The sequence below is a fragment of the Scyliorhinus torazame genome, chromosome 11 (assembly GCF_047496885.1).
Source record: "Scyliorhinus torazame isolate Kashiwa2021f chromosome 11, sScyTor2.1, whole genome shotgun sequence".
NCBI classification, from domain to species: domain Eukaryota; kingdom Metazoa; phylum Chordata; class Chondrichthyes; order Carcharhiniformes; family Scyliorhinidae; genus Scyliorhinus; species Scyliorhinus torazame.
The window spans coordinates 184,830,090-184,842,897 of record NC_092717.1 but is presented as its reverse complement, the minus strand read 5'-3'; the positions used below and the strand labels follow the sequence as shown (position 1 = coordinate 184,842,897).

The following is a 12,808-nucleotide window of genomic DNA, read 5'->3' as shown; positions in this document are numbered from 1 at the left end:
GGGATCAAGATTGTGAGTTGGATGATCATAATGAATAGCGGAACAGACTCGAAGGGCTGAATGGCCTCCTGCTCCTATTTTCTATGTTTCTATGATTTGATTGAAGTTTTCAAGATATTAAGGGCAGCTGATAAGGTAGATGTAATATGATCCCCATAGAGAAGATAACTTTGAAAAAGATATTTGGACATCCAGTGACTGACTAGAAGGATCCACAAAAGGTTTCAAGTTTTAAGACTCTTACTGTAGTAAGCAAACTCAAAGCAACATTAACAAGGCACTATATTTTGTAGGTCACTTGAACTTGACACCTCAGATAGGTTAGTGTTACAGAGCAAGGCCAACAGCGCGGGTTCAATTCTGGTACCGGCTGAGATTATTCATGAAGAATGGGCAATGAATGCTGACCTAACCAGTGATGCCCACATCCCGTGAAAAAATAAATAACAAGAAAAAACATAGGTACTGCTGTCCCTTTCAGATAGATATGAAAGATCCAATGGCACAATTCGAGGAAGAGCTTGCCCCTCGCCTGAGGTGTGGTGGCCTTCAGGTTAAATCACCATCAGTCAGGTCTCCCCCTCAAAGAGGGGAAAGCCTATGGTCATCTGGTACTATGGCGACTTTACTTTTACTTGACAATAAAGGCAGCATTTTCTCTTCCTTCCCGGTGCACGATATGCGTTGCCTGTATAGAATGCAAGAAACAATACTTTTCACTCTATACTAATACATGTGACAATAAATCAAAATCAAGACTGGTTAACCCCTCACCCTTGCTCATTCACTCAGATTTTCGCAGACAGACTTGTCTGTAAGTTTCAGGGGTATCTTAAAACCTGCAACCCAATAGCACAATGGCTTTCTATTGACATTTCCTCTTTCCATTGCAGTGTGAATCATATAGGCCTTGTATCCAGGTAGAAATGTTATTAGCTATTCTCTACACCCCCAACTACATTCTATCTTAGCATTCTATAGAGAGCTTAAAATATAACCGTTTACAAAACCTGACATTCTGAAAACCTCCCTGTAAAACCTGTACACTGACAGTCCACGCACAGCCAACTCGGATGCTCTTGCTTTTGTCTACATGTGACCATAAAACACTTTTGTCACCCATGAAGTAATGAAAGGTAGTAATTCATGCAATGTGGGCATCACTGGCAAGGGCACTATTTATTGTCCATCTCACATTGCCCTGAGAAGATGGTAGTGGTCCTTCCCCTTCAAGACATTGTGGCATTAACAGCTGAGCATAGATCAGGTTTCCTTCACCTCGGGACCATCCTAGTGCCATCTCACATTCCCAAGTATATGCGTAACTTGCCTTAGTTGGATTTGAACTTGCACTCTGTTCTGGTAACCCAGTACCATATCTGTGACTCTGCCACATCATGAAGCACCTCTGTACCCTCATCTTACACAACATTGAAGTACATGGTTTAAGTTGTGACTTTCCCTGTACTATCTCCGTACAAAACCCTAAATATAGCCCAGTGACTGAAATGTAACAAAAAGGATAGAACTTGTGTTTATGTAGCACCTTTCATGACCTCACAACATCCCAACGCGCATTACAATCAATGAAGTACTTTTGAAAGATAGTCAGTTGACGAGCAGTCAATCTGTGCACAGTGAAGTCCCACAAACATCAATGGGAGGACGAGTAGATGGATAATAAATATTAACCCTGGACATCAGGGTGAGCACCCATGCTTTTCCTCGAATAGTGCCATTGGATTGCCCATATCTATCTGAAAGGGACAGCAGTACCTATGTTTTTTCTTGTTATTCTTCCATGGGATGCGGGCGGCGCTGCCTAGGCCAGCATTTATCGCCCTTTTGAAAGGTGGTGAGTGAGCTGCTGCAGTCCATGTTGTGTAGGACCACCCAGAGTGTCGTTAGGAAGGGAGGTCCTGTTTGCTGCCTTGAATTTTGCAATATTTCTTTGTACTGCACCATGGTATCAATCTGGATTATATGCTTAAATCTCTGAATTGGGACTTGAACCTACAACCTTCTTTCTGACTGACTGCTGAGTGCTTACACTGAGCCAAGATTGAGACCGTGGTGTAATGTGGAGTGGAGTCACAACTTTCATTTTTTCTTTCAACTTGTGTAAACTTTTTTAGAAAGTATTGGGAACTGGGTAATTCCTCTTTTAATGCCCCCTCTGAAGTGTCCTGAGTCAGTCATGTAGTGAAGACAGGATTGCGAGGACACTGCTCTCTACCACCACTATGGTTGAACATCATTGGGTACTGCATCTCCATCATGCTCACCCCAACATGCCCCCTTTAATCAAATTGCCTATAATATTGGTGTCCTGTCAGTTGATTTCCCACCCTTTTGGGACATTCTGGTTCAGGTCCCAGTTGAGGTATTCTTTGTTGCAGCACCTGACACTGCCACTAGAGTGCACTCATGAGCTACAGAGAGATCTGCACAGACAAGGGTTGAAAATGGAGAACTGCACACACTGGCGATGTAGAGAGGTCAACTGACAAGAGGTAGCAATAGACAGATAGCGAACAAGCACAGCCCACAACAACCCATAATTAAAGTAATAAAATACCCCACGGTTTCACAGAAGTGTTATGAAGCAAACATTGACCCTGAGCCACATAGGCTGATATTACGGCACATGGGAAAAGCGAAGTCAAGAAGGTAGGTTTTAAGCGGTGTTTTAAAGGAAGAAAGAGAAGTAAAAGGCGGAGAGTTTGGGGAGCGTATTCCAGAATTTTGGGCCTGGACAACAAGATTCAACCAGCCGTGGCAGACCGATGAATATCTGAGTTATTCAGAATTACAGTATTCCCTACAGTGCAGAAGGAGACCATTCAGCTTATTGGATCTGCACTGACCCTCCGAAAGAGCACTGTACCTAGGCACAAGCCCCCACCCTATCCCTGTAACCCCACCTAACCAGATCTTTGGACCCTGAGTGGAAAATTTAGCTTGGCCAATCCACCCTTTGGACGGTGGGAGGAAACCGGAGCACCCGGAGGAAACCCACGCATATACGGGGAGAACGTGCAAACTCCACAGTCGCACAATGCCGTAATTGAGCCCGGTTCCCTGCCGCTGTGAGGCTGCAGTGCTAACCACCGTGCCACCCGTACAGAATTTTTACGGCGCAGAAAGAGGTCATTTGGCCCATCAGGTCTACACTAGCTCCCCAAACAAGCATCGTGTCTTAGTAGCATCCCCCCACCTTTTTCCTGTCCCCCTGCGCACCGATCCTATTCAAGTAATCATCTAATGCCCTCTTGAGTGCCTGAATTGAACCTGCCTCCAGGCAGTGCATTCTAGACTCCAGCCCGCGTTAGACGCATGCAGATGTCTGAAGCTTTGGGGCTGTAGGAGATGACGGAGGCAAGAGAGGGGCTTTTGACGGGATTTGAAAATGAGAATGAAAATTCTAAAATCCAGGTGTGTCTTGACTGGGAGCTGTTGTAAGTCAGTGAGCACAGGTGATGGACTCCGTAGGAGCGCGGACACGGCCAGCAGAGTTTTGGGGGGGCTGCTCCAGTTTGTGGATGCTAAAGCCTAGGAAACCACCCCAGGGTGTGTTGGAATAGTCAGGTCTGTCAGTAACAAATACACGAATGAGGCTTTCAGCAACAGGTGGGCTGGGGCAGAACCGAGCGATGTTACAGAGGTGGAAACGGGCGGTCTAAGTGATGGTGCGGTTAAGTGATCAGAAGGCGATCTTGGGTCGAAATCTGTCACCGAGTTTGCACATGGTCTGGTTGAGCCATCGTCAACACCAGGGAGAGGGATGGAATCGGTACCCAGGGAAAGACGTTTGTGGCAGGGACCAAAAGCTTCAGTGTTCCCAACAACGAATTGGAGGATATTCCTGCTTATCTTGTGCTGGATCAGTGATAATTCAGCAACAGCGGATGAGTCAGCAGAGATGGCAGTGAGGTAGAGCTGGGTGTCATCGGCATATCTATGAAAATGAAAAGTTGGCGCTATGTTTTTGCATGGTGTTGAGAAATAGACAGGGGGCCAAGGATAGATCCTAGCAGGCCATTGGAGGAAGTCAAGCAAAGGTTCACCAGATTGGTCCCTAGGATGAGAGAGTTGTCCAAAGATGGGAGGCTGAGTAAATTGGGTCGAGAAGGGGATTGTCAGGGTAGACATTGAGAGTTGTTTCCCCAGCTGGGAAATCTAGAACAAAGGAGGGCGGTTCAGGAAAAGGGAAACCAACTTTTAGGACTGAGCTGAAGAGAAATTACTTCACTCAAAGGGTTGTGAATCTTTGTCATTCTCTACCCCAGAGGTTGTGGATGCTCCATTGTTGAATATATTTAAGGCCATGATCACATTGAAATGCGGAGCAGGGTCAATGGGCTATGTGCTCTACTCCTCCTGCTATTTTCTTCTATTCAAGGAGGTTGCACATGAGGGTTTTAAAGGATGTTGGGGTTAAGGGTTAGTTTTTTGAAGAAAGAGTTAACGAGCAGACTTAAAGGGAGACAGACAACATCTTGAAGAGAGAGAACCGTTTACAATATCAGCTAACGTGGGGACCTGAAGGGGCAGTTGGGGGATTAGTTTGTTGGGAATAGGGCACAGGGAGCAGCGGCTGGGTATCATCGAAAGATGAGCTCAGAGGGCATGAGGGGAGAAAGGCGAAGAGCTTGAGAAGGACGCAGGTTCAGGGCTGGGGGGGATCTTTTAGAGGACATTTGTCCTGTGGACTAGTGAAAGGTTGGAAAGAGCAAAGGCAGCTGATTAGCCGACCTCCATCTTAGTGATAAAGATGTCACGGACCTCCTTACACTCATTGTTGGAGCAGAGGTGTTTGAGGTGGCTTACAGGAGGAAAAAGAAGCCAGTCTTATCTTTGCATTCCAGCATAATCCTGGAATAGCGAATGGTTTTAGCAGGCAAGCAGGAGCCAATAATGTTTTAATAAATGCTACAAACCCAAAATAAAAGCAGATCATGCTGAAAATACTCAGCAGGTCTGGCAGCAGCTGTGGCAAGGGAAACAGTCCATGATTCCAGTAAAATATGATTTCAGATCTGAAGGGAGGTTGAAATGTGATGAGTTTTACGGGAAAGGGAAGGGAGGACGAAAGGGAATTTCTGTGACAGTGTAGAGAGAGCAGGAGAGACTAAATGTCACAGAGATAAAGGCAAAGGGAGCGGTAATGGTTGTAGTAAAGAAACAAAGAATTTGTCCAAAGTGAGTGTAAATGGCAGAATGATGAACAGCTCTTGTCCAAAAGCAAAAACATAAAATCAAGATTCAGACTGGAAAATGGCAACAAAAAAAAATCAAAATGGGAGATAGCGTTCATGGTCTGAAATTGCCAAACTCCGCGTTGAGTTCCGAAGGCTGTAAAGTTCCATACTTGGAAGATGAGGTGGTGTTCCTTGAGCTTGCAGTGAGCTTCACTGCAAATCTGCAGCAGGCCGAGGGCCGAAAATGTGAGCGTGGGAACAAAGTGGTAAATTAAAGTGGCACGCCACTGGAAACTTGGGTTCAAGCTTGAGGACGTGTTCCACAAAGTGCTCGCCCAATCTGTGTGTGGAGAAGCTGGCTTGTTCTCCATGGAGCAGAGAAGGTGAAGGGAGATTTGGTAGAGGTGTTGAGCGTTATGAAAAATGTAGTTGATTAAACAAAAATGAAACTTTTTAATGGCTGAGGTGTCGATAACCAGAGGACACAGATTTATGGCGAATGGCTGAAGAAGCCATGGTGAGGGACTCTGATTCAATACTGGATTCCATTAGAGAATTGAATAAATATTGGAAGGAGAAAAAAAATTGCAAAGTTTATGGGGAAAGAACCAGAATTGGGACTCTATCGTTCTTCGAGGTCCAGTACAGGTTCAATGGACCGAATGGCCTCTGTTCTTCCCATTCTGATTCTTTCAGTGTGTGGAATCTTGGACAGTGAGGAGAGAGGGGGTGAAGGGATAGGTGTTACACCACCTACAGCTGCCACGAGATGGAGACAGGCGTGTTGAGGGTGATTGAAGAGTGGATCAGGTGTTGTGGAGGAATTGGTTCCTTCACAGTGCTGACAGGGAAGGGGAGGTAAAGGTGCTGTTGTTGCCTGGCAAACCAACCTCTACCTTGTAACAGCAGAGTGCCACCTCTCGGGCACACCTTCCTATCACGCCCTGGACCGCACCCAACCCCCAGCGAACATCAAGCGTTTGTCTCCAAGACTGTATCCCTTGGACTTGCAGGATGGAGAGACGGATGAGAAAAAGAGTGACAGACGGAAGGAATCGCATGAGGAGCGTCGAAGCAGAGAGAAAACACCTAAAGAAGGATCAGTTGCGAGTGGCAAAGAGAACGTTTATGCAGCACAGTGAAACTATGAGAAGAGAGAGACGATCACTACAGCGGTTAGTCAGTGGGATGGAAGATGAAGATAAAAGGAGCAGAATTGATGAATGGGAAAAATGTACAGAATGGGGACATTTCAAATGCTTTTGCTGATAGAAAGGGTTTCAAGAGATCGGGTAACTTGGTGACAGAGACAGAATTTACAAGCTCAGAATAAAAATTGATCATTCAGGAAATTTAGAGCAGTATGTTGAAGTGAAGACGATTTTTCTATTCAGACACTGACTGGCCTCAGTATATTTCCACTATATTCTGTAATTATTTCAGTTTTTTTATTTGCAGTATTGGCTTTGACTTTTCATCCTTTTAGTTTCCCCTGCCTCACCAGTGGATACTGGATTGAGATGTTGTCATTTTTTGATAGGTCAGGGCAGCACGGTGGCACAGTGGTTAGCACTGCTGCCTCACAGCGCCAGGAGCCAGGGTTCAGTTCCAGCCTTAGGCGACTGTCTGTGTGAAGTCCGCACGATCTCCCCCTGTCTGCGTGAGTCTCCTCCGGGTGCTCCGGTTTCCTCCCACTCTGCAAAGATGGTGGGGTTAGGGATAGGGCGGGGGGGGGGGGGGGGCCTAGGTAGGGAGTTCTTTCAGAGGGTCGGTGCAGACGCGATGGGCCGAATGGCCTCCTTCTGCGCAGTTGGGGTTCTAATGGATAATAGAGCAATGGTGAGTCAATGGAGTTGAAGTAAGCAATTATATGATTGAATGGTGCAACAGGGTTGAGGGGCTGAATGGCCTGCTCTTGTTCTTATGAGAGGAATGCTCTCTGCTCGGGGCTGTGACATTTCAATTTCACCTTTCACCCTTGGGGCTGTGACATTTCAATTTCACCTTTCCTTCCTCCTGGTTTTTCCCACTGCTAATTTTTAAGGACAGTAATTCCATCCCCATAGGACTGTGTACACTTCAATAGGAATGCTGATCTGTGAAGTCTGGCTCGTCTCTAAGCATTTATCTCTTTCCCCAAGTCTTAATTAGACCAATTAATCTTTTGCAGGAAGAAAAGTAAATCTCACCGCGACATCAAGCGCATGCAGTGTGAATGTTTACTGTCCAGGGAAGACCGAGAGCGAGGAGAGCTGGCATGTGGGGAAGACTGCCTCAATAGGTTACTCATGATAGAATGGTAAGTGCCTTCCCATTGACTGGTTACGGTCAGCCGAGGGGGAGGATGAAGTGTAATTGGCCCCCGCATCCTTCAGAGTTTTTACTTTTGATGGGCATTTGTTAAACCTTGCAGTTAAATACAGCCAACTTGTTGCAGATGGGTGGCTGCTGCAGAGTGTGAAATCAGAATGGTCCAGAGGGTTCATACAACCATGCTCTTTGTGTTCACTAATAATTCAAGGTGCTCTGGAGGACACCACCAGTGCCTATAGGTGTAAGGGGAGAAAGTGTGTGTTCCTATGGTTATTCATAATAAGTAGAACTCAGACCATATTCAACCACAGTAAGAAGTCTTGCAACACCAGGTTAAAGTCCAACAGGTTTGTTTCGAATCACCAGCTTTCGGAGCACAACTCCTTCATCAGGCGACTCAGCTGATGAAGGAGCAGTGCTCCGAAAGCTAGTGATTTGAAACAAACCTGTTGGACTTTAACCTGGTGTAAGACTTCTTACTGCGCCCACCCCAGTCCAACGCCGGCATCTCCACATCATGGCTACCATATTCAACCAGCCCATGTGACTCATTTACGCTTGCTAGAAGCTGCATACATTCAACCGCAGGGACCCATCATCTGCAAACAAAAGGAATATGTTCAAGCCTTTTGCCTTTTGAATTACCTGAGAGCGTGGGGAGCCTGTCGTTCCCCAGTTACTTTCTCCATGGAAGCCCCTTGACCAATGAGCGTTGACTCGCCAGCCAGTCGCCGCCCTTTTTGCCTGCAGTATAAATTGTTGCGGCCGTTTAAAATTTTTGCTTTTGTTCTGAAAAGTGCAAAACAAAAAGCTTCAGCAACATGTCCCTCTCTTCAGCAATCCTCAAGTTCACAAATGTAGAGCATCACCAACGCAAGGATCCAGAGGAGGTTCACAAGAATGATCCCTGGAATGACGAGCTTGTCGTATGAGGAACGGTTGAGGACTCCAGGTCTGTACTCGTTGGAGTTTAGAAGGATGAGGGGGGATCTTATTGAAATTTACAGGGTACTGCAGGGCCTGGATAGAGTGGACGTGGAGAGGCTGTTTCCACGAGTAGGAAAAACTAGAACCAGAGGACACAGCTTCACACTGAATAAACGATCCTTTAAAATCGAGATGAGGAGGAATTTCTTCCGCCAGAGGGTGGTGAATCTGTGGAACTCTTTGCCGCAGAAGGCAGTGGAGGCCAAATCACTGAGTGTCTTTACGACAGAGATAGGTGGGTTCTTGATTAATAAGGGGATCAGGGGTTATGGGGAGAAGGCAGGAGAATGGGGATGAGAAAAATATCAGCCATGATTGAATGGCGGAGCAGACTCGATGGGCCAAGTGGCCTAATTCTGCTCCCATGTCTTGTGGAATAGGATTGCATGATGAGTGGTGATATTTTTGATATAAATGGAGCATGGGCTGAGCTGAAGGTCTGAGAGCGACTCGCAAGAGGAGAGAGAGGCATTTGGATAATCGCAGCATAGCTTTGGTGGAAAACCATACCTTTTGTTTGGAAGTGTATTGTAGCACACGCTCTATCGAGAAGCTGTATCCAAGGCAATGACCAACATATCACATTGGTGTTCAGACTTGACAGAAAAGTGAACTTGCCAATTTACAGACCCTGTGGTCTGGCTGGATGGCCCTGTTTCAATGTATTTCATTAGCGTAATATTTTCTGGTAACGTTAAGTGTTTGCTGTTGCCCCTTCTCAGCTCATCGAGGTGTCTGCACGGAGAGTACTGTACAAACCGGAGGTTTCAAAGGCGGCAGTATGCCGATGTAGAAGTCATTCCTCACCGAGAGGAAAGGCTGGGGCCTTCGAACAGACAAAGAACTGTCCGTGTGAGTGAAACTGAACTTGTCCGTTGTGTTGGAACCACATTTCTATAATCTCCCCTCCTTACCCTCCACCTCCTCCGAAGGAGGTTGCAATTCTTCCAGCTGCAGAAAATCTCTTCTCCAATGGCCTGCCTTCATGTGTGATCCTGGGCAGCAAGAATTGATGGTCTGGTAAACCATCAGTGCCGACTTCAATTTTAACCCTCACCCAACAGCTTCCAGAGTTTTCAGCACGGGCGGCTGGATAGCATTCTCACCCCTGACTCCCGGCCTCCCCACCTCCACCAACCTCCGAATACACACCTGTCCTGACGCGTTGATTGCCACTGCAGAAGGGGTCAACTAATTCTGTACAGACCAGAATTGAACTGGTCCTCCATCAGCTCCCACGGCTGCATTGTTGACGTCCTTGCATTCAAGGGCTTCCTTGATGCCGTCCAACCAACCCATCATCTCCAAAAGCTATTGGCCTTCAACCATGAAATGACCAAAATAGAACAAACCGATCTTTGCTTTTGTCCTCTCCGCAGCCCCTCCCCTGTCGGGTGAAGAAGGTTCTCGGATGTTTCGGAAAATAAAATCTTTGCCTTCGGTGCATGTGGTTAGGTTTTGGGTGGGGATGGGACATGAAATGGTTTATAAAAAACGGGCTTTGTCTTTGCAGGAATAGCTTTGTGCTGGAGTACTGTGGTGAAGTGCTGGATCACAAGGAATTCAAGGCGAGAGTCAAGGAGTATGCCCGTAACAAGAACATCCATTATTACTTCATGGCACTGAAGAACGATGAGGTGAGAATTGACATTCACCGTACCTTGCCCCTTTAGGCCCAATATATGGCTGTTGGCTGAAGCAGCTATCCATCCCCCTTGTCCCATTCCCTTGCTCTGTTACCACATCCTTTCAAATTTGACCCCTCCAGATATTTATCATTTCCGATTCTGGTTGCAATCCCACCAGTCTCTAATAGAGCGTTTCAAGTCCCAACAATTCCTTTGAGGGTTTTTAAAAAATAAATGTTATTCTCCAACTTCCCTCTCTATTCCCACTAGTTATGAACTCCGTGGTCACAGAGGTGTTGGTCTGGATTATGAGCCACAGTCTCTGGAGTGGAAGTTGAACCCGCAATCTCCTGAATCAGAGGAGAATGAATGATCATTCATTGAAGTCTAGTCTTGACCTTTCACTGAGGGAGTGCAGCACTGCCCGGGGTACCATTTTGGATGAGATGTTTAAACTGTGGTCCCACCCCGCCCCCTCAACAGAATGTAAAAGATCCCATACGGTAATTTTGAAGAAGGTCTCCTGAAGCCCTGACCGTTATTTATCCTCTGATAGTCATCACTAACACAGATTATCGGATCAAATATCTTATTTGATGTTTGTTGGATCTAGCTCTGCATGAATTGGCTACATTTCTGTTATTCTTTGGGAGTAACTCCAGTTCCGGGTTTGGTCATCGCTGGTATGGTCGGCATTTGTTGCCCATCGCTAATTGGAGAAGGTGTTGGTGAGCTGCCGCCTTGGACCCCTGCCGTCCATCTGTTATCTGCAGGAGTTTGCTGTGACTGGATTGCTCGGACATTCAGAGGGCCTGGTTAACAGTCAACAACGTTGCTGTGGGTCTGGAGTCACATGTAGGCCGGACCAGATAAAGATGACCAATTCCCTTCCCCAAAGGATATTGGTGGAAATTGTGGGTCTGGGAGGTGATACCAGAGTGAGGTTCACGTCACATAGTAAACCAAGTGGCGCAAATGTTTTCTGGAAATAGCACAGCCCAGCAGTAAGCTAAAGGTACGTTGACCAGGACGCAGGAGAGCTTTAGGATCTTGGCTCAATTAGTTGGGTAGGCGAGGGCTCTGATGGTGCAGAAATCCGAGGGGGCAGTGTCAATTGTATCGACCTAAATTGGAGGTTTACCTTCAATCAGTCTGAATCCAACTCTGCAGGTGTGTAAAATGAGCACAGCTTTACTTGTGGTTTTGAGGCAGCTAGTGGTTTCTCTTCATGTAATTAAGTCATATGTTTTGCTTTCCTTTTCTTTACATAGATTATTGATGCTACTCTGAAAGGGAACTGCTCTCGCTTCATGAACCACAGCTGTGAGCCCAATTGTGAAACTCAGAAGGTGAGAGGATGAAAACATGAAGGCAATCCCGATGTGGTCATAACTCTGTCTGTCTATGTGTGTTTCTCTCTCTCCTTCTCCCTCTCCACCGTTCTCTGTCCCCCTCACTCTTTCTCCCCCTCTCTCTCTCTCTCTCTCTCTCTCTCTCTTCTCTCTCTCTCTCTCTCTCTCTCTCTCTCTCTTCCCCTCTCTCTCTCGCCCTCTCTCTCTCTTCCTCTCTCTCTCCCCCTCTTTCTCTCTCTCCCCCTCTTTCTCTCTCCCCCTCTTTCTCTCTCCCCCTCTTTCTCTCTCCCCCTCTTTCTCTCTCCCCCTCTTTCTCTCTCCCCCTCTTTCTCTCTCCCCCTCTTTCTCTCTCCCCCTCTTTCCTCTCCCCCTCTTTCTCTCTCTCCCTCTTTCTCTCTCCCTCTCTCTCTCTCCCCCTCTCTCTCTCACCCCTCTCTCTCTTCCCCTCTCTCCCCCTCTCTCTCTCCCCCTCTCTCTCTCTCTCTCTCTCTCTCTCTTCCCCACCTCCCCCCCACCTCCCCCCCCCCCTCCCCCCCTCTCCCTCCCCTCTCCCTCCCCTCTCTCCCCCCCCTCTCCCCCCCTCTCTCCCCCCTCCCCCCCCTCTCCCCCCCTCTCCCCCCCTCTCCCCCCCTCTCCCCCCCCTCTCCCCCCCCCTCTCCCCCCCCTCTCCCCCCCCTCTCCCCCCTCTCCCCCCCCCTCTCTCCCCCCCTCTCCCCCCCTCCCCCCCTCTCTCCCCCCTCCCCCCCCTCTCTCCCCCCCCTCTCTCCCCCCCCCCCTCTCTCCCCCCCCTCTCTCCCCCCCCTCTCTCCCCCCCCTCTCTCCCCCCCCTCTCTCCCCCCCCTCTCTCCCCCCCCTCTCTCCCCCCCCCCTCTCTCCCCCCCCTCTCTCCCCCCCCCCTCTCCCCCCCTCTCTCCCCCCCCTCTCTCCCCCCCCTCTCCCCCCCCCTCTCCCCCCCCTCTCTCCCCTCCCCTCTCCCCCCCCTCTCTCCCCCTCTCTCCCCCCTCTCTCCCCCCTCTCTCCCCCCTCTCTCCCCCCCTCTCCCCCCCCTCTCTCCCCCCCCCCTCTCTCCCCCCCCTCTCTCCCCCCCCTCTCTCCCCCCCCCTCTCTCCCCCCCCTCTCTCCCCCCCTCTCTCTCCCCCCCCTCCCCCCCTCTCTCCCCCCCTCTTTCTCCCCCTCTCTCCCCCCTCTCTCCTCCCCCCTCTCTCCTCCCCCTCTCTCTTTCCCCCCTCTCTCTTTCCCCCTCTCTCTTTCCCCCCTCTCTCTTCCCCCCTCTCTCTTCCCCCCTCTCTCTCCCCCCCCTCTCTCTCCCCTCTCTCTCCCCCCTCTC

The 12,808-nt window shown here is 48.5% G+C and overlaps 1 protein-coding gene across 1 annotated transcript in view; it reads left to right on the top strand.

Moving 5' to 3' along the window:
- Window positions 1-12,808, top strand: part of setd2 (SET domain containing 2, histone lysine methyltransferase) — a 140,613-nt gene that overhangs the window by 49,520 nt on the left and 78,285 nt on the right. The window contains 5 exon segments of the mRNA XM_072468146.1: window positions 7,372-7,500; window positions 9,224-9,302; window positions 9,304-9,353; window positions 10,015-10,138; window positions 11,401-11,478. Of these exon segments, the coding sequence (XP_072324247.1) occupies window positions 7,372-7,500; window positions 9,224-9,302; window positions 9,304-9,353; window positions 10,015-10,138; window positions 11,401-11,478 (460 nt within the window).